The 19,681-nt window shown below is 33.8% G+C and overlaps 1 protein-coding gene across 2 annotated transcripts in view; it reads left to right on the top strand.

Moving 5' to 3' along the window:
* Nucleotides 1-19,681, top strand: part of LOC145258238 (vacuolar protein sorting-associated protein 16 homolog) — a 134,345-nt gene that overhangs the window by 67,557 nt on the left and 47,107 nt on the right. For both annotated transcript variants that reach the window (XM_080116202.1, XM_080116201.1), the window contains exons 7-12: nucleotides 2,356-2,478; nucleotides 5,790-5,845; nucleotides 10,769-10,843; nucleotides 13,589-13,683; nucleotides 14,528-14,604; nucleotides 17,573-17,695. In XM_080116202.1, coding sequence (XP_079972328.1) covers nucleotides 2,356-2,478; nucleotides 5,790-5,845; nucleotides 10,769-10,843; nucleotides 13,589-13,683; nucleotides 14,528-14,604; nucleotides 17,573-17,695 — 549 coding nt within the window. The remainder of the gene's footprint in view (nucleotides 1-2,355; nucleotides 2,479-5,789; nucleotides 5,846-10,768; nucleotides 10,844-13,588; nucleotides 13,684-14,527; nucleotides 14,605-17,572; nucleotides 17,696-19,681) is intronic.

The following is a 19,681-nucleotide window of genomic DNA, read 5'->3' as shown; positions in this document are numbered from 1 at the left end:
TGGATTTAGGTCAGACTGTAATGACTAAGACTGGAGCACTATATATTTTGGTTTTTATTCTAGCTGATGGGCACCTAAGTCATATATTTTTTTAATATTTGAAATCACTATATATTGGATACAATATAATAATCAACAGAATATTGGCTCTATAATAATAAATATGAAATCTGCATAAATGAAAATATCATATTTAAGTGTATTTTATGACTGAGCCACACCAGAGGGTTGAAACTATATATTGGGTATAATATAATAATCAATATATAATAATAATAATAATAATAAGTATAAAATCTGCATAAATCAAAATATCACATTCTGGAATATTTTACAATTGAGCCACACCAGGTGGCCTCTTACTGTATTTGCCTGTCTGAGGAATGCGATTGGAAATGAAGCTCTATACCAAGATTAAATAACACTTTCTGAAGTATAATTATATGCAGTGCCCCATGGTGGTATTAAGTTTGTTTATAATAATATGGAAGGGATGGGGAGTATCTGCATCCATGGCAGACATTCATAAACGGCAAAAACAAAATAAAAAAAAATTTCCCTATATTAAAAAACGCAAATGAAGAAAAGTCTGCATCCACGACAGAAAGAAATTCTCATACATCAGAAATCACATGAATTGATAAAATAATTTTATAAAGAAAATTATTTTTATGTGCATTTGAGTTTTTTGATTTCCCTCATGTTAAGAATGGCTTTCTAAAATCTTGCAAGTTTAGATAATTTGAAATTATCTCCCTTTTTTTGTTAAATTGTTTTCAAGATGGCGTCTTGTGATTGTCGCTCGTAGTTTTGCTATAAAATTTGATTTTTTTATTTAAAAATAAAACTACTTGATTAATTTAGATGATGTTTGGTGTACGATAGTTTCTTTCCATCATAAGTATGTACATCATACAGATCTTTCCTTATTTTTTGTTTTTTAATATAAGGTGAATTCTGGATAAGCACCAAAATTTTATTTTCATCTTATTTATAATCTTAATATACACTTAATTAAAAAACAAAAATGCAGAAAATTTTTTATGTTATATGTACTAGTCACAGAATGAAAATATCATATTCCAAAAATCACATAAATTGATCAAGTAATTTTTTTTTAATTAAGAAAATCAAATTTTACAATTTTTAGCAGTTAATAATTTTTGCAAGCCATAGCACAGTCTGTAAATCTTGATAGTTTTATTGAGTTGTCCGTCTTTGAATTAAAAAAAAAAATGACTATTGACAGCTTTACAGTCTTGCTGGTCATAAAATTTGATTCTCTTACTCAAAAAAAAAACTACTTGATCAATTTATGTGATTTTTGGAATATGACATCTTCATTCTGTGACAAGTATGTACATCATAAAGATTTGTCTGTATTTTCTGTGTTTTTTAATATATTTTTTATTAAGTTGAATTCTAAATAAGAACCAACATAATAATAAAAATGTTTATATAAAATTTAAGGCTGTGATCAAGTGCACCCAGGTTCTAATTTATTCCTGGATAAAACTGAGTACACCTGTTAGTCATCCATATAATGTGCTAAAGCAATAACTCTTGTTAATAATTTGGCTAGCAGGATATTTGTTCACATTATATTTAAATTTTAGCACAATATTTTTTTGCAAAAAATGTTTAAAAATAATTTTTAAGGAAAAAGTATCCACTCTAAAAATTTTCTTAGCCAGAATAAATATTTTCAGAAAAAAAAACTGATGTAAAATAAAATATATTTATGCCAATGACATAACTGAAGGTAGAAATGAAAAATAGGCTAGTTTGAATCAAATATCTGCATGTCAGATAGATTTCTATTTGAGTCTGACTTTGAAAATTCCAATATGTGTTGGCATGTAAAACAGACATTAAACTTAATATACTGATGATGATGTTTTGGTTTGTGATTCTGCTATTGTGGGAAATATCACCTCCGTAGATGTTTTTTTTTTAACTTGATTAACAGTGCTGCCAAAAATTTTCAATCCAAACTTTACTATGTAAGTCTGTTTAGAGGTTTTAATTTATCCTGCAAGACAGAGGACATGACCAAACCAGGATAAATGTGTTTTTTGTACACATTTTCTTTTTATTTCTTTGAGTTATCAATTCATCTTTGGCGATACATTTTTATTTTTATTTTAACTCTATATCCCTGAAAATACAATATTTCAGTGTTAAAATCGTAGATTGATGACATTTCCTTAAGCCTATTGGTTAATGCCATGTAATGTTAGAATTCAAATACTTTATATTTAAAAATAAATTTTTTTTTACAGGATTTACTTGGAAAACAAAATTTAAATTGATTTGATACAAACTGTTTTCATTGTCTTTTCTTAATTTGTATAGCCATTCCCACCGCCAAACTGGCAAGGAGGAGCTGTGATTGATATGGCAATATGTTTAGAAAAGAATGCAGTTGCATTCTACTCTGCCACAGGTGTGATTTGGGTTGGAACTTTATCCGATATGGTAAGAAAATATACTTTTTGATTTCTATGTTAATTATTACTATTTTATCAATGTTAAACATTGTCTTTGAAACTGTTCACCAAACATATCCTTTTCTTCTGTTTATCTTCCCATGCCATACACAATCAAAGGCTTAGATGAAATCTGGCCATCTTAAGCACTAAGTATAGGATATCCAACCATCTTTGTTTCGATTACCCTCTTAACCGCTTTGCAGAAACCTCAATTTTGAATTTCATTTTTCACGATGATGATGTCGTTTGCACATAGTGAATATTTGTACCAGTATAGTTGATTATTCTTAATGTTCTCTGAGATTGGTATAACATCATAATGGCAGCAAATATTGACTGTACAAGCATGGTTGAATCTGGTCCAAAAATTAAAGGTTAGGCTAAGCCTCTATCAGAAACCTCCCTGCTGCTTTGCTGATTTGGTTACAGATAGTCTTGCTATTCTCAATATCATGGATTAATGATTAATTGCAACCAACATGGAGAACTTCATGCAAACTAGACTATCCTGGAGAAGAATCTTCATGAACAAATCATTCAGTTTTGGTATTTAAAGTGCAGTGAATATCCAAGACTTAGGGATGGGTAATGCTACACATCTTCATGCAGCCTGATCCAAAATTTTTTTTTTTTTTTTTTTTTTACTCACATTCACTCCAAATAAGGCATATCATCACTTGGATGTAAAGGGCTACTACTATTTGGAACCATGCCTTAGAAATATTAACAAGCTGTTGGTTTATCTTACATTTAAACTTCTGCATATCAGTGCAGTCAAGGAAGCAGGTAACAGAAAGAGAATTCCAAAGTCTAGCTGTTTGAGGGAAGAAGCAATTAGAGTAGATTAGTAGTGGCATTTAGGGATCTCAACAGTGAAGGGGTGTGATTTTGCTAAGTAAGTTTGTCAGGGATATGTACATCAAAGAGACACAAGTGTAACGAGTTCATTACGGCACATTCCATTAAAAATACTTGTAAAACAGGCACAGTGATAGGACAGCTTAGTTGACAAAGTGGGACCTATTAGATTGAAGACTCTTTTTTTGGACCCTATCCAAGAGAGGTAGACTCGTGGTAAATGCACCAGCCCAGATGTGGCAACAATACTCCATACATGGATGAATAGTTAGAAATGTAGAGATACATATCAGCCATGCAGCATGAAGTTAAATCATTTTTTGTACACACAAACCAGATCTCCCTTAATCTACGATACTCCCTAGTAACTGGGATGTTATAGAGTTGATGCCAGAAGTAAGACATACATGGACAAACCACCTAAGGGTGAGATAACACTGATAGAAATCTCTACTTAGATTTCTGTATCTGACTGTAAACTATAGTGGTTTTCATCTCAGGTGCTCTGGTGACAGATAGTATTAATATGACTGATCAGAGTACAACTGGCACAAACAAGCAATTATATTTCTTAAATAAAAGCCAGAAACCTTGAACTAGCAGCTTATGTACAAAATGAAATCTAATTTGGCAAACATTATCTTATTTAAAATTTTGATATTGAAAGTAGGTTATAGTTTTATTTCTTTTCTTTTCATTTAATTAAAAAATTGTTTCACATGATAACAAAATATACACAAACCTGAAACATTTAAAAAAAAAAATGGTCGAACAGTGGTACATGTGGATGTAAATGGTACCCCATTTAATGTTGAAGCTACTTTCTTTTACTTGAGTGACACTTTAAATACTGGTGGTGGTGTATTGCTTTAGGAAGTTTCAAGATGATATTACCAATCCTTGCATTAAGGAACATTTATTTCATGATTCACGATAAGATCTTTTCAGCCCATTTTTTGTTTTTCACCCCAAACAACAAACCAGGCTTGAGTGTGTAAGAAGTGATTTGATTGTCTGATGCATGACTGATATGAACTCTTTTGAATCAAACCACATGGAGGATAGTTGAGAGATGTTGCCTGATGTTACTGTAATTTTCTTTAACATTTAACAACTATAGTTTTCTTCTTTGTCTCCTTTGACCTTCCGTGTTGACTTAAATGTCATGCCTCAACATGGTACATATGCATGGCTCATCTTCTTCAAACGAACTCCACCGTTCTTCAAATGGTTTGCATTCATGTAGCTCAGTATCATCTAATTTGCATATTAATGAAAGAATTCACATTACTTTTGCATGACCATTGAGCATAAAGTCAGCTATGTATCATTATTTTCTTTTTCACTATTGTTAAGCAACTGAACTTTACAATTACCCGATCCTAAATCAGGGATGCTCACAACATTTTAAATACCAAACTGGATGATCTGATGATTGTTATGCATTTATGAAGATTGTGCCTCAGGATTGTCTTGTCTGCATAAAGTTATTCTTGTTGGTCGCAACTGTGCATTAAGCTGATGGATTGCAAATATTTACCCCTGAGTGCAACAAGTCTTAGCGGTTGCATGCAAAGTTTGGGAAGAATTGTCTCAGAATACACAAAATAATAGTGCAGAAGCAACATTGCCACTTTCACTCAATTAATTTGTTACATTCAGAGACAGAAATTAACAGAAAATGATGCTGATTCTCCTAGATTTTCACCAGAGCCTTGTTAGTTGGGTGGCTCTGAGAATGCCGTGGCTCCACCACAATGATGTATTGTATTTTTGAACGATAGAAGAACCAGCCTTGAATAAATCCAGGGTTCAAGAAGATGAGCCAGATGGAAGATGAAACAAGCAGTCAAAAATTTGAAGTCTCTAAAACATAACCTCCCAAAACAAGAAGTATTGGCTACTAATTCACTACAAAGTGATGATATCATAATACTACTGGACAACAAAGGTAATACAACAGTGTTAATGGATAGAACTGCTTTGTGGATGCCTTGAGAAAGGCAAAGACTAAGAAAGTAAACCCTGACAAAAAAAAAATCTAGTTTGGAGTCCGGATAGGCGGATTGTGAAACACTGCAACATCTTTTCAGCAACTCCTGCAGTTGCGCTGGCCCCGACCGTATTGGCTTGTCTTTCCATCAGACTTTGTCTGCAACGCCGATAGGGGGACCCTGGTAACTCTGCAGACCTAGGTCTCCTTATCAACCGCCCTGACCTGCGTCCGGAAAGCCAATTTCATCTTCGAATTGTACAGCTACAGCAGGTGCTACTGTAAAGTAAAAACAAGAATCTGATTTTGAAAACAGAAGAAGTTGCCACAATTATTATATGGACATTATAAAATAATGTTTCCTTAAAAAAACAAAACAAAATAAAAATGAGTTTTAGACAACTTCTTTGAATTAAAATAAATTCTATTTCTTTTTTAAATTTCAGACACCACTGTGGGAAATTGATATCAAATGTACTCAGAAGCCAACTTGTTTTGTTTGGTAAGATGTTTTATTTATTTGTTTTAAGTTTGCTAATTTTATGAACTTTACATGGTGTTTTGGATAAATTTGACACTTTCTTAGAAAGGAGAAAAAAAAGTCATATATTGACTTTCAGTGTCTGAACACATGTTTAATTCTTGGTGTTGTAGACAATATGATTCATCTCTTTCACAACTTCTCCTCTTCGTATCCTTGAAGCATGTGGTCATACAATAGCTTTCCACTTTTTTACATTATTATTGTATTCTGTAAGATCTTTCAGGCTGTACTGATTAGACAGTAAATGGAAGTCAAGACAGTGTTACATCGTATGGTCATCTTCTCCATATTTGCAGATCAGTTTTGTAGACTCATCTGGTTATAGCAACTTTTGATTGTCCCATTCCTGTTTTCAAGTTGTTGAGTGTTTCCCAATGGAGCCAGGATGTTTCTGAACAATAAGAAAAATCCTCAGAAGGAAAGATTCCCTTGTCAGTAGGAGGGGAGCCATTCTCAAGCTGTCCTGTCTCTTTCTCAGAACCTGTGCATACTAACTAGGGCTTTGACATGGTTGAGGAAGCTTCAGTCATTGGACTGCTGATTCATGCCTATCAAGAAGTCATAATCCAGTAAGTTAGGAGAGGGGGGGGGCGATGTTAGGACTGGTAAAGTTTGGGAAGTTCTTAAACAGCCATTTCATGTTTAATTCTTGGTGTTGTAGACAATATGATTCATCTATTTCACAACTTCTCTTTGTATCCTTGAAGCATATAGGAGCCAGGTACGTCCAAGGATGGAATACTGTTGCCACATCTGGGCAGGAGCTGCTAGAAAGGACTTGTCCTGCCTTGATAGAGTTCAAAATAGACTTCGTAGCCTCGTAGGAGATGTCCTTTTCTCCTCCTTGCAACCTCTATCTCACAGAAGAGATGTTGCTAGTTTGTCTCTGATGTATCGTTATTTTCATGGAAAGTGTTCAACTGAGCTTCAATCTATGGTCCCCCCTCGCCAAACTTTCACAAGAAACACTCGTCTAGCTGTAAACACTATCAATAATTTCCCCCACTCTTTATCTGTGCCTAAACCTAAACGTAGATTCCATGAACAAAGCTTCTTTCTTAGAACTGCACGCCTGTGGAATTGTCTTCCGTTTTCCTGCTTTCCGGCTGACTACAATATGGTTGTGTTCAAGTCTAAAGTAAATAAGTTCTTGATGAGCCGTTCCATATAAGTTATCAAATTTACCAAATTTTCATTACTAATGATTACTATATTGACCAATTTCTACTGTACACTCTTTAACCCTTATCCTTGAGTGGCCTCTGGGCCTTGATAATGTGGTGATGCCTTTGTAAAAAATAGCTTTCCACTTTTTTACATTATTATTGTAAGATCTTTCAGGCTGTACTGATTAGGCAGTAAATGGAAGACAGTGTCACATCGTATGGTCATCTTCTCCATATTTGCAGACGATTGGATCAGTTTTGTTGACTCATCTGTTTATAGCAACTTTTGATTGTCCCATTCCTGTTTTCAAGTTGTTGAGTGTTTTCCAATAGAGCCAGGATGTTTCTGAACAATAAGAGAAATCCTCAGAAGGAAAGATTCCCTTGTCAGTAGGAGGGGAGCCATTCTCAAGCTGTCCTGTCTCTTTCTGAGAAACATCTCAGAACCTGTGCGTACTTTGACATGGTTGAGGAAGCTTCTTGACTTCAGTCACTGGACTGCTGATTCATGCCTATCAAGGAGATGACAAGTACTCCCTATGTCCAAGAAGTCACAATCAAGTAAGTTGGGAGAGAGGAGGAGCGATGTTAGGACTGGTAAAGTTTGGGAAGTTCTTAAACAGCCATTTCTGGGTTTTCCTGGACGTGTACCATTAAGCTGAATCCTTCTGCTACACATATGACATTCTTGCAGCCACCCAGCCCTTGACAACAGTGAATAACAACTCATAAGCCATCTGAACTCTGAATTCCTTTTGAAGGTGTAGTGTGGTATGACATGGCCATTACTAGTAACATACCCACAAGTCTGATGACTATCATGCTACTTTTTTTGTTAGTCTCTGTCAGATATAGAATCGCTATTGCCTGTCCCACCTAGCATTTACGCTCAATGTTGCATTAAAAGAAGACAAATAGCACAGAAAATGTTGTGAATTCGTTACATCAACAACATTTTGATCTTTGTGCTTCCAGATCAGTCTGTCTAAAGAAATCACCTTCCTGACTTAAATGCACAACATCAATGCTATTGTTTTTTATTTCTTTTGCAAAAGCAATCAATCAAAGCCAAAAACTACTATTTTTTTTCTATAAAATAACGAAACTAAACACCATGAATAAATATTTGAAAATATAAAGAACTCGAAACATAAGAAAAACTTTTTTTTCCAAAATTACTGAATTAAGCATTAAATAATCCAAAAAGTGTTAATATGTCAGAAAACAACCAAAACAAACATTTTGATGGACAAAAATGTGGATCCTGTACAAAATATCATCCACAGACAGCTGTTTTGTCACATGTGACTCATCAATGTGGCTAGAGGTAACACGGGTACCCACAAGATTCAAAACATGAACAACCAGTCACATCCAAATGTGATCATCAGTCAAATACCTTATCTATTGCATCAACAGATTTGTCATTGAGATTAGAATAAATAATTCTATATCTATTTTCTTTGTTTATATATATTTTGCCATGTTGCCATGTTATTATGTTTCTGAATTTTTGAGATGAGGATTTGTTATTCATATTATTTGGATTCTTGAAACTACTGAACATTTTGAGTGTCATTTTCATATTCCACTTGATGTAACTGTCGACCTTCTGTAGGTGTATCTTGTCAAATTTGGGAATGTTTCTGTCGCAAGGAATCATGGTTAGAGTACTTAGAAAAATCAATTGTAGAAAGTAATATTCTCCTGAAGGTTGAAATTTCAATTCTCAGTGTGGGCGACCGAAAAATACAATTGCGAATTACTTAGGACCTCTCCCCAGTCATGACGGACGGAACAAGAGCATGCTACCCCTAGTAAAGTATATAAAGGGTTCTGTTTGAAATTCTGTCCAAATTCCTAAGTTTGACAGAAACATTCCCAAGTTTAACAAGATTCACCTGAAGAAGGTCAGAGGTTGTATCAACCGAAATGTGAAAATAACACTCAAGATGAGAACAGTAGTCTGAAGAATCCAAATAATATAAATGTTAGCAGTAATCTGAGGAATCTATTCTTTAAAGAAAATTTATTGTTTTACACCATAGTCTGTCGGACTCTGTTAGCCCGTAGTTGTTTATACCCAAATATACTTGTTTTACGTAAGATCTTTTTGCCTCAAATTTACTGTTTCAATACCTCATTGTAATACAGCTGAGAATCGAGTCCAGGTTTTTTTTTTTCGAATAGAATACCTCATTGTAATACAGCTTCTTATTCCAGTAGCTTCTTTTCAAGAACTACAGGTTTCTGGAACTCTCTTCCTGCCGAATGTTTTCCCCTACTTTTAACCTTTTTAATCTTTTTGAGACTAAGGTCAATAGGCATCTCCTGCCTTTGCAATAATTATTTTCGTTCTTGTTATCTCCTTACATTAAGTGGCTTCATGACTTGTCTGGAGTGATTTCCATAAAAACATTATCTCTCCACTTAATCCTCAAAGTTATCTAATTTTTGCCAGAATTCCCAAACCCCTAGAATCATTGGATGATGAAACAGCATTGGAAATATGAGTATAAAAAGATATAGCAGGGGATACATCATTCAGGAGAGAACAAACTTGCAGAGATGATGTAACAGTGAGCCATGTGACATCATATCTGTTTCTATTAATTTCCACAGTCTGGCAGTCCTCGCCTTGGATTCATCAAGTTAATCCAGGCCGACCACTCAAAAACTAAAAATTACTTAACCTTTTTTTACCCATTCATAGTTATAGAACAATTTACCTTCATGGATTAAATAAAAGGTTCATTTTAAAATTCCATATAGATTGCCAAGTTAACAAGACGCACCTAGAAATGGTTGGTGCTTTCATTGGTTGAAACGTTAGCATTTAAGATGAAAACAATAGTTTGAATGATCCAAATTATCAATCCTTATCTAAACGATTCAAAAACATAAAATTATATTATTATATAACCATGTCCACTCGTTCAACTTTAACTTATTTTATATAAATAAAACATGTGTGTCTGTGTGAAAATATTTAACTGATGAACTCTTAATTTCAGTCACAGAAAATAGTAATCTTACATCAAGGATGGTTTATAACAGGTAAAATCTTTGTTTGGATGGATGAATAACATGTACAGAACTTATCAACAAGCTGAAATACAAAATATTTGTTCAAATTGCTGACATATTTCTATTACTTTTGCGCATGTGCAAATTCATTCATAGCTTTTAACTCTTATTTATCTGTCAATTGCTCAAATGGTAGGGAATGCAGCTGGAGCGCTGAATGTTTTGGTTTCGATTCTAGCTGATAGCACTCAAGTTATTTTTTTTTTAACTTTTGAAATCAGTACTATATATTATGTACAATATAATATTCATGTTTAATTGAACAGCAGAGATAATTCCTGTTTGCTTCTTTTACGATCTATCTTTTCCATTTGGCGAGCCAATGTTCAAATGTAAAAAGAAATTCTACAAAGTCACAAACGTTTTCAACTTCCATGTGTCATCTTCAGGAAGGTGATGGATTTCTTTTTACACTCAAATAATCTAAGACAATACAAGAGAAACAAACAGTAATTATCCTTGCTGCTCAATAAAAGATGCATAAAATATAATATTCAATAGATAATATTCTTTGTAATAATAAATACAAAATCTGCATGAATGAAAATATATTTACACATATTTTATGACTGGGCAGTTAGTATTTGATTAAAATGTATCACATTCTTTTAAATATTTATAATTTCAGGTGTGGAACTGATGCTCTGGTGTTGAACTGGGACACTCGTCTTTTGATAGTCGGCCCAGAGAAAGACGTTATTACATATCCTTTGTTATTTCATCTAAGTTTTATTATTTGTGTTATAATTGGTTTTGCAAATTATTTTTTTAATTTCTGTTTAAATAAAGTTTTTATTTTTCTATGTTTTTATGCATCATATTAACCACTAAACTAATGGAACTAATCATTATAAGTTTAAAAATACAGCTGTTAGGTGTAAGGCATTGTAGTGTTGATTATATTTAGATAAAATTAGTTTTATGCAAAGTGTATGGAAACTCTCTGTGAAAATTCAGATATTAGACATTAATTAATGAATATTCCTCAAATTTCAGTTTCTTTGGACTGTTTTGAAGTGTTTTTAGGGGCATAATATGGGCACTTGAACATTCAAATATTCCAGATTTGCATGGAATTTAATCCATAGTTATTAGACATCAATTGAGCAAAATTCCCTGAATTTCAGTGTCTTCTTAAGATACTTTAATCTTATTCCTTAAATTTTAGATATTTTCTAAAATCAAAATAATGTAATGAATTTATTATAAAAAATTGAAATAAGGATTCCAGGCTTAAGACTTAGTATCATTTGGATTTTAATCTTTGTTAAGGGAATAAAACTGTGTTGCAAAACTGTTCTATTCCTAGAATAGGTATTCTTCTTGTATATATATATATATATATGATTATTTACTATAATAATTATTAAATATCTACAGACACTAGTGTTTCATCCTTTCGAGAATCATCAGTGCAGGGTGTCACGATTAACACCGGTCGATAGATTTGAACCTGGCAACAATCTCTGACTCCATTAGCAAGGATCTAATCCATTTGGCTACCGTTAACCACGAGAAGTACTGTTGAAATTTAAACATTTATTTTTTTAAAAATGTTTTTAACATCTGTCAGAGTGATCTAATCATTATATGATGATCTGCGCATACAAGCTAAATTGACTGAGATATATATGGAATGTCATGTTTGTAAAGATAGAGCAATTCTTAAGTAAGAGATTTGGCTACATTTTTAGTTGCTTTTTTTCTCCTTTTAACTTTATATATATATATATATATATATATATATATATATATATATATATATATATACGTTTTATTTTTTATTACAGTATCTTTCTGTTAAGTTACATTATTGTTTCAGCTACCCGGCTGTTTTTTTGGCCATCTGTAGCTTCCTCAGACTTTTACAGAAATGTTCGTTATGATGGGATGAAAGAGTGAATGATGTCAGGGGAGGGGTGCGAGAAGAGCGGAAAAAGGAGGAAGGGAACAAGGGGGAAAGGTGGGAGGGGGGGGTACTTGGTATGTCGGTAATGTTTTAGTTTTGGAGTTTAAGGACCTTGTGGGGGAGGGTCTGGGAAGTTCATTTCTGGTGTGGCTGAGGGCATAGGGATATGTGGAGGGGGAAGGGGGATATGTGGGGGTAGGAGGAGAGGGGTTATTTTAAAATTCGAGTCTTAATGTTAAAGTTTTCGGCGTCTCGTTGGTGAGATGATTTCTTGATAAGTATGTCTTGACCTGATGGGTGTTCACTTAGGTTCGGAGGCCGGAGGCTATGATTCGGTTTATTTATTTGGTTTTTATTTGTTGTTAATGTCTTGGAGAGGGTTAGCTAGTGGCCACGCGCGCGAGCACACACATGCGCACATACACACACATATATACTTAAAGAAACGTTCACATGTACACATACATCTCCGCCCTAGCGTGCAAATATATGCACATATGCACGCATGCATGCATAGACACCTGCGCCGCTCCTGCTGACATCAAATTTTCCTTAAGGTGCTAAATTGGGTACGTGTGCATAAGCATGGATGCGCTCATACACAGATACATACACACATCGACACCCATACCCCCAAGGAGGTGTATACACAGACTTATATGCGCATATTGATTCAAACATACTTGCACTCCCACGCATGCATGCAAGCACATGTGCACATACAGATACTAATACTCGTGAACACATATATCAACATATATACAGCTGCACGCATCACACACGTATGTGGACAGCAGGCAGTGGGCACATATACTCTTACATCCACACATGTATACATGGATAAGTAAAAAAAAAGATTTTAAAATGTGATAGTCAAGACTTTTATTTATTTAATAAATTGGAATGTTTATTGTGATAAGCATTTTTCATTTATTTATTGCAGACTATTATCCTCATCTTTTTTTAGTCGTTGTCTCATGATGTTTTGGCCAACTATTCCTCTGGCCTTCGTCAGGTGGTAATCGCGACAAGATAGGAACTCTGAATCTCCTAACTGCATTCTCAGCAATTACTGCTATCCGTAGTTGTTTTTTGTCTCACCATGTTTTGGCCAACTAAGCCTCTGGCCGGCTTTGGGTAGGATTGAAACCGCTATCTTCAGACAATGCTCACTTGGAACCAAAGAGATTCAAGTCTCTGTCCACTGTGCTACGGGCCCTGAAGTTGTTTCCTTGCCCTTCAGGGCCCGTGACACAGTGAATAGAGACGTTGAATCTCTACGGTTCCAGGTGAGACGAAAACCAACTATGGAAGGCAGTAATTGCTGAGAATGCAGTTAGGAGATTTGGAGTTCCTATCCCGTCATCGTTACCACCTGACGAAGGCCAGAGGAATAGTTGGCCGAAACGTTGTGAAACAACAGCTAAACAGATGAGGATAATAGTCCGCAATAAATAAATGAAGGCTTTTATTATTTAAGACTTGCATGATTTTGATAAAAATTGTCCATTTTTTTTGTTTAACCTTAACTGATTCCACGAATGTGCTGGATACACCTGTACATTTAGTTGAAGAAATTGATGGTGTTAGAATAATCAGTACTTTGCTGCATGAGTTTGTGGAAAGAGTTCCAGGTAAGATTTCTATCTATTTTTTCTTTATTTTTTAACTTGAAAGAATAGAATTTTTTATGTTGTTGTTGTCAAACTTGTTAGATGAAATAAACTGATTCTGTTGATGCACTCGTTATGAGTGTCGCTGATTGTTTCCTCTTGATTGTCCTGTTAAGAATCCCCCGCTGATGAACCTCTCGTGGGACTGGCACAAAATTAAACATCTAGATCCCTGTGGTAATCAACATTCTTATCTTAAAGATAAAATACGAACTGGATATCTTTTATTGTTTTGTATAATGTACATTATTTATCTTTCATAATTGTCAACTGTAAATAAATGTGTTAAATGTAGTCTTATCCTTTTGTTTTAATGATGGATATGTTTGGAATATATATTGTATGTGCTGCAAATTAAAATATATATCTTCCTTCTGCTCATGAGTTGGAATATATGCACTTTTGACTGGAAATCTTAGATTCTTATCTTTCTCAGTCATCATTTGACTACCCAGAAGCTGACTACTGAAGATATTCACTAAACATAGCTAAGTGTTCAATCAAAAGGGTTTATCTGGAGCCTATCTAGGAACATTACTTTTCTCAAGTCACTTGGTCTCCGCATGATTGCCAGTTCAATGAAGCACTTATTTTATTTCAAACAAAAGACAATTTCTGTGTGGCCTAACTCACAATCAGTTATTTTCAGTTTCTTCTGTGCCCCTAGATTTTTATGTTTTAGCCAAACATCTATCACTTACAAAATCTACCATTCACAAAAAACATGCAACATAGTGCATGTTTGCATCAATAAATCATATTAAATGCAAAGATATTTCTTTGCCTTTGTTTTTTTTTTTTTCAGAGGTAACTCAGAATGTTTATAAAATGTTATCCATGCAACCTGGAGCTATGTTGAGACAAGCCTCAAAAGAATATCATGTAAGAAATTCTTTATGATGGAAAATAAATTTTCCTTTCTGAGTAGCTGTTTATCTATATACCATTAAAATGTTTTTGGAGTTGTTTGTACACAAATAGAAACATGAAGAGGGGGATTATGTTTCTGGATTTTTGAGCCGATAATTCATATTATTTTGATTTTTCTGATTATTGTTCTCCTCTTGACTGTTAGAAAAAAAATGTTTAAATTTTCTTTCTGAATTTTTTAGATGAGGATTGATAATCTAAATATTAATTTGACGCTTCTACACTATTGGGACGAGATTTTGTAGTCGATAAATGGAGTTTTCAGATGAAAAAACAATGGTTTCAACTGATTTTTTTGTCAATTCTAATAAGTTACAATGGTAGATTGCAAATTATGCAGTCAGAATTACCTCAATATCACTGAATTATTCAAGAAAACAACTTTAATCATGTTAGCAGGTGAAAAATTGCCTCCCTCTTGTTTTAATTGAAACGAGAAATTACCTCCCTTTTGAACTCTCTTGTGTTTTATGATTGTTTTCATCAAATTCTATTTTTATTTTCTTTAATAAATAATTTCCTACCTTATCGATTTTTGGATATAATCATCTTAAAAATATGAGGAATACTTAGATACCATTGTTTTCATGTGAACTTCAGTTTTACGATTTCCGAAATTTCGTCCTAATAATGTAGAAGCATCATTAATTTACTTGTCCGATGTCCGGTGCCACAAAAAAACCATCATCGCAAATTTTAATAAATGAAAAACCCATTACCTCCTTTTATAGTAGTTCTTTATCAGTTAAAAATCATTAAAACCATTTCCTCTCCAAAAATTTTCAAAACAAAAAAAAACATGACTATTTATTTATGATTTCAAATTTACTATTTTATTTTATAATTTAAAAAAATGTTAAGAGGAGACTAAATTTTTTTTTTTTGATTATAGATTCTTTTAAAAAATATGTGCACATGAATTGACATCTGTTCCTTTATAATTTATATAAAAAATTATTTAAAAAAATGTGCTGTGTGTTGAATTTTAATTGAAAAAATATGTTTTTTAAATTAATTCTGTTTAAAAGGCTAAAAAAGAATTTACTAAAAAAAAAAATTGTTTTAAATTCGTCGTTATTTGTTTTATTTTGTTTTTTTATTCATTTTATTTATAATATGTTTTAAAATTTTTCAACTATCATGGAATTTCCATGGGTTCTGCTGATTCAGTTTTATTATTAGGACTACTGTTCTCATCCTTGATGTTATTCTCACGTTTCAGTCGATGTAACTTCCAACCTTCTTCAGGTGTATCTTATTAAGCTCAGGGAATCTTTCAGTTTAACTCGGGAATCTGCACGGAATTTTGAATGGGACCTTTTATTAAATTCACTAGCCTGGGTACCTGGCATTGCCTGGGTGTTTGGAGGTGTGTGTTGAGAAAAAAAAGGGGGTAGGAGGCAGACAGGAGGAAAAGAATGAAAAAAATAAAACGTGACGTCTTTGCCATTGTGTCCATTGCCAAACCGGAAGTGGCGAAGGTTTAAGTTAAGGCTAGTCAGTCGAGAAAAAGGGATGATTTCGAAAATATCGGCGAAAAAAGCGACCCCTCCCTGTAGAAAAGTGCCCTGTTGAGGATGAAGGAATTAATGTTTTTAGCCAATTTTTCAATATTTGTCATCGGAAAGGTTGAGCTCTAAAACGATACCCATCTTGTGAAAATCCGCTGCCTCTGTCGAATGTTTTAGCCATACATACATACATACATACAAGCAGACAGGTGAGATTTATATTATAGATCATGGCAGCATGCTCTCATTCATCAGCTATAAATTGTGGGTGTCTTTAGTAATTCACAGCTGTATTTTTCGTATTGCCTGCACTGAAGATTGAGCCTTTAACCTCCAGAAGAGTGTCACAACTGAATTTTACCCAGTATTTTATCTGTTACACCATGGGTCCTTGCAGATTCTCGAGTTCAACAGAAATATTTCAGAGTTTGAAAAGATACACTTGAAGAAGGTTGAAGGTTATATCGACTGAAACGTGAAAATAATACTCAAGACGAGAACAGTGGTGTGAATAATACAAAAAAGCTTTATAGCTCTACATTTATTAATTTATGCAAATAAAAGAAATGTTGGGAAATAGTTTTTAGCTAGGGCATTTTGACAAGTTATTTTTCATGTACATCTGCCTGGAAGATTGATCCTTATTGAAAGTATCCATGTGGAAGATGTGCTAGTACTGTTTGTCCAATATAGTTCCCTATAGACGGTCTGCAAAAGTTGGAAATCATTTTGCCATCTTGTGATGTACATTCTGTCTCATTAGAGCCATAGACGACCTTGATAATCGCTCAAAAATTAAAAATTAAACAAAATATTGAGAGAAACCTATCCAATAAATGTAACCAATCATGCGAAAATGTTCCACTAGGATTTTGTTTAATTTTCGATTTCTGGGCGTTTATCAAGACTTTATTATGGCTTAAATGAAATTATTATTTTGTTCTTTTTGTTCTAACTTGACAAACTTCTATTTTGAAGTAAAAACACTTTAAAATGAGTTAAAACAAAAAAAAAAACTCGTCCAAGTAAGTAGAAGAATAACTTTGCTTGCATTTTGTAACATGTATTATATTTAATTTTTACTCTTTTGTGCTTTGTTGGCTATTCTAATAAATATTCAAAATTACTTTCATTGTATTACATCTTCAACAATTGGGTAATCCATTTTTTTTACAAAAAACGGAGCTGTAAGTGATAATTTATGTAAGAACCTGGGATTGCTGTAGTATATCATTATCTAGTTTAATCTGTTATACATTTTGTTGATAACTTACATCAGAACAATGAATTATCTTAGCATATTATTATGTAGATTTATCTTAGCATATTATTATATAGATTTATCTGTCATATTGTTGCCATTTATTTTAATATTTTTTGCATATTTTAATTTATTTTCTTAAACTCAGCGTGGCAGTCAAAATGCTGATGAACATCTCCGAATGATTGATCGTAAGGACATAGCGGTCGACCAATGTATCCGTGCAGCTGGTTATCAGTTTGAACAAAGTGAACAGAAAGAACTCTTGCGGGTTTGTCTATTTTTTTTATTTTATAAAAGTTTTTCAGTAGTGTGCAATAATATTGATGTTAATCTCCTACCCCCCACGTTAGGAAAAAAAAACCCAAAACAATACAATAAAAAGAAGAGGAAATAAGTTTAGCAGCAGAACAATGGAAAGTAAGTTGTTCATTATGAAACACAAAAGAAAGCCGAACAGGATTGTAAATCAAAGTGTGGCAGTGGTTTGGAGGTCAATATGCTTAGAGTTAGTTTTGGGAGTGGCGATGAGTTTCAGTTAATTTGGGTTTTACATTGTCTCCTTTATTCATGTGAAGTAAATTTTGTACTCAACATTAATTGTGTCAAAACTTTCCTTTTTAGAAGATTTTTTTCTTTTAAAACTGATTTTATTTTTGTTTCTTTTTATTTATTTTAATTATGTTCAAATCTAAATCTAACCCTAACTGCCAACCACTCAGAATTTGTGTTTGTGGGAAAACATTCTGCTAATTGTCTAAAAAAGCCTAAATGGCTCAGAAACAAGAGATAATTTTTATATTAAATTTCTATACAAAACTGGTCCCCACTCTAAAATAATCTTAAAAGAATAAAGTAGGATCTCATTTTTGAGGGAAGAAGGATATTCCATATAAGCTTAATTTATAAATCTATCAAGAAGCATATTTCTCATGCTTACAGAGTGAAACAATAACATTGTCGCCCTATAAAAGATGACATGATTCCATTTCTGTTTGATGTAAACCACTTTTCTTTTTTTTTTTTTTTTATTGCAAACCATCTACTAGTTGGCCAGTTGTATACAAATCCCAAGAGTGATAGGAGCCTTCTATCATGTCTGAAAGTGACACAATGTTCAACAAACGAGATTGGAGATGTGCCGCTCTACAACTCATACTCTTTACCGATCCAAATTATGACAACAGGACCCTTGCCAGCACTCTCAAAATGATTCACTGGATTGCCACAAATAACAGGAACATGCCCAGGTTGATGAAAACAAAGTTTCCGGCCATGGTTATGGTCTTTGGTGTAGTTTCAAGTGAGGGCCACATCATACTACCTCACATCTTTGAAGTTGGCTTGAAAGTCAACACCAAAGTGTACCTGGATGTGTTGAAGAGTGTGATGATCCCCTTATGCAATCAGGTGGCCGCTGGCAGACCCTGGATGTGGCAGCAGGACTCTGCGCCAGCCCACAAGTCCAAAGAAGCCCAGGCTTGGTTTCAGAAGGGGTGCTACGACTTTGTACCCTTCTCTCACTGGCCTCCCTCTTTCCCCAACCTGAACCCACTGGACTACTTTGTTTGGTCATACGTGAAGAACATCACCAACATGACTTCCCACAACACCAAAGCCATTCTGATCGCCGAGTATTTGCCAAGCTACCCCCAGCGCTTGTAGCAAAAAGGCATGCTCCTAGTTATGGACCTGTATCGAGGGGGTGATGTTTTTTTTTAAAATTCAATTTTCACCCCAAACAAGGCACAGTGCCACTTTGAAGCAGGGGGCTACTATTAGGGACTTAATTAGCAGGGTCATTATGAAGGGAGAAGAGTAGAAAGATGTTTGTTAACATTACACTTGAACTTCTGCATATCATTGCAGTTGGGAAAGCAGAATCTCGGAAGGGAGTTCCAAAGACCCACAGTTCTGGGGAAGAAACTATTGGAGTAAAAGGCTTTCTTGCACCTAGGGATCTCTACTGTAAAGGGATGAGACTTAGTAACTTGTCGGGTTTGTCGGGGGTAGTTACGTCAGGGAGGTACAAGTGTTGAGGCTGAAGGCAGCTACATTGAATAGATGTCAGCTCTAATACATAATAAAGTTACCTGAATTGATTTTTTCAATAAAAGTTTTAAAATAAAGCTTTTCTTTAGGGTGACAATTTTATCGTTCTAGTCTGTATTTTACAAAATTTTTTTGTCAAGTTTTTTTTCTGATTAGCATTCAGCAAAAAAAAAAAACATAAATAGACTCTTTAAAATTGGTATGA

The sequence above is a fragment of the Euprymna scolopes genome, chromosome 33, assembly GCF_053919585.1.
Source record: "Euprymna scolopes isolate OS-2025 chromosome 33, ASM5391958v1, whole genome shotgun sequence".
Classification (NCBI taxonomy): Eukaryota; Metazoa; Mollusca; class Cephalopoda; order Sepiida; family Sepiolidae; genus Euprymna; species Euprymna scolopes.
This window is presented reverse-complemented; position numbering and strand designations above follow the sequence as displayed.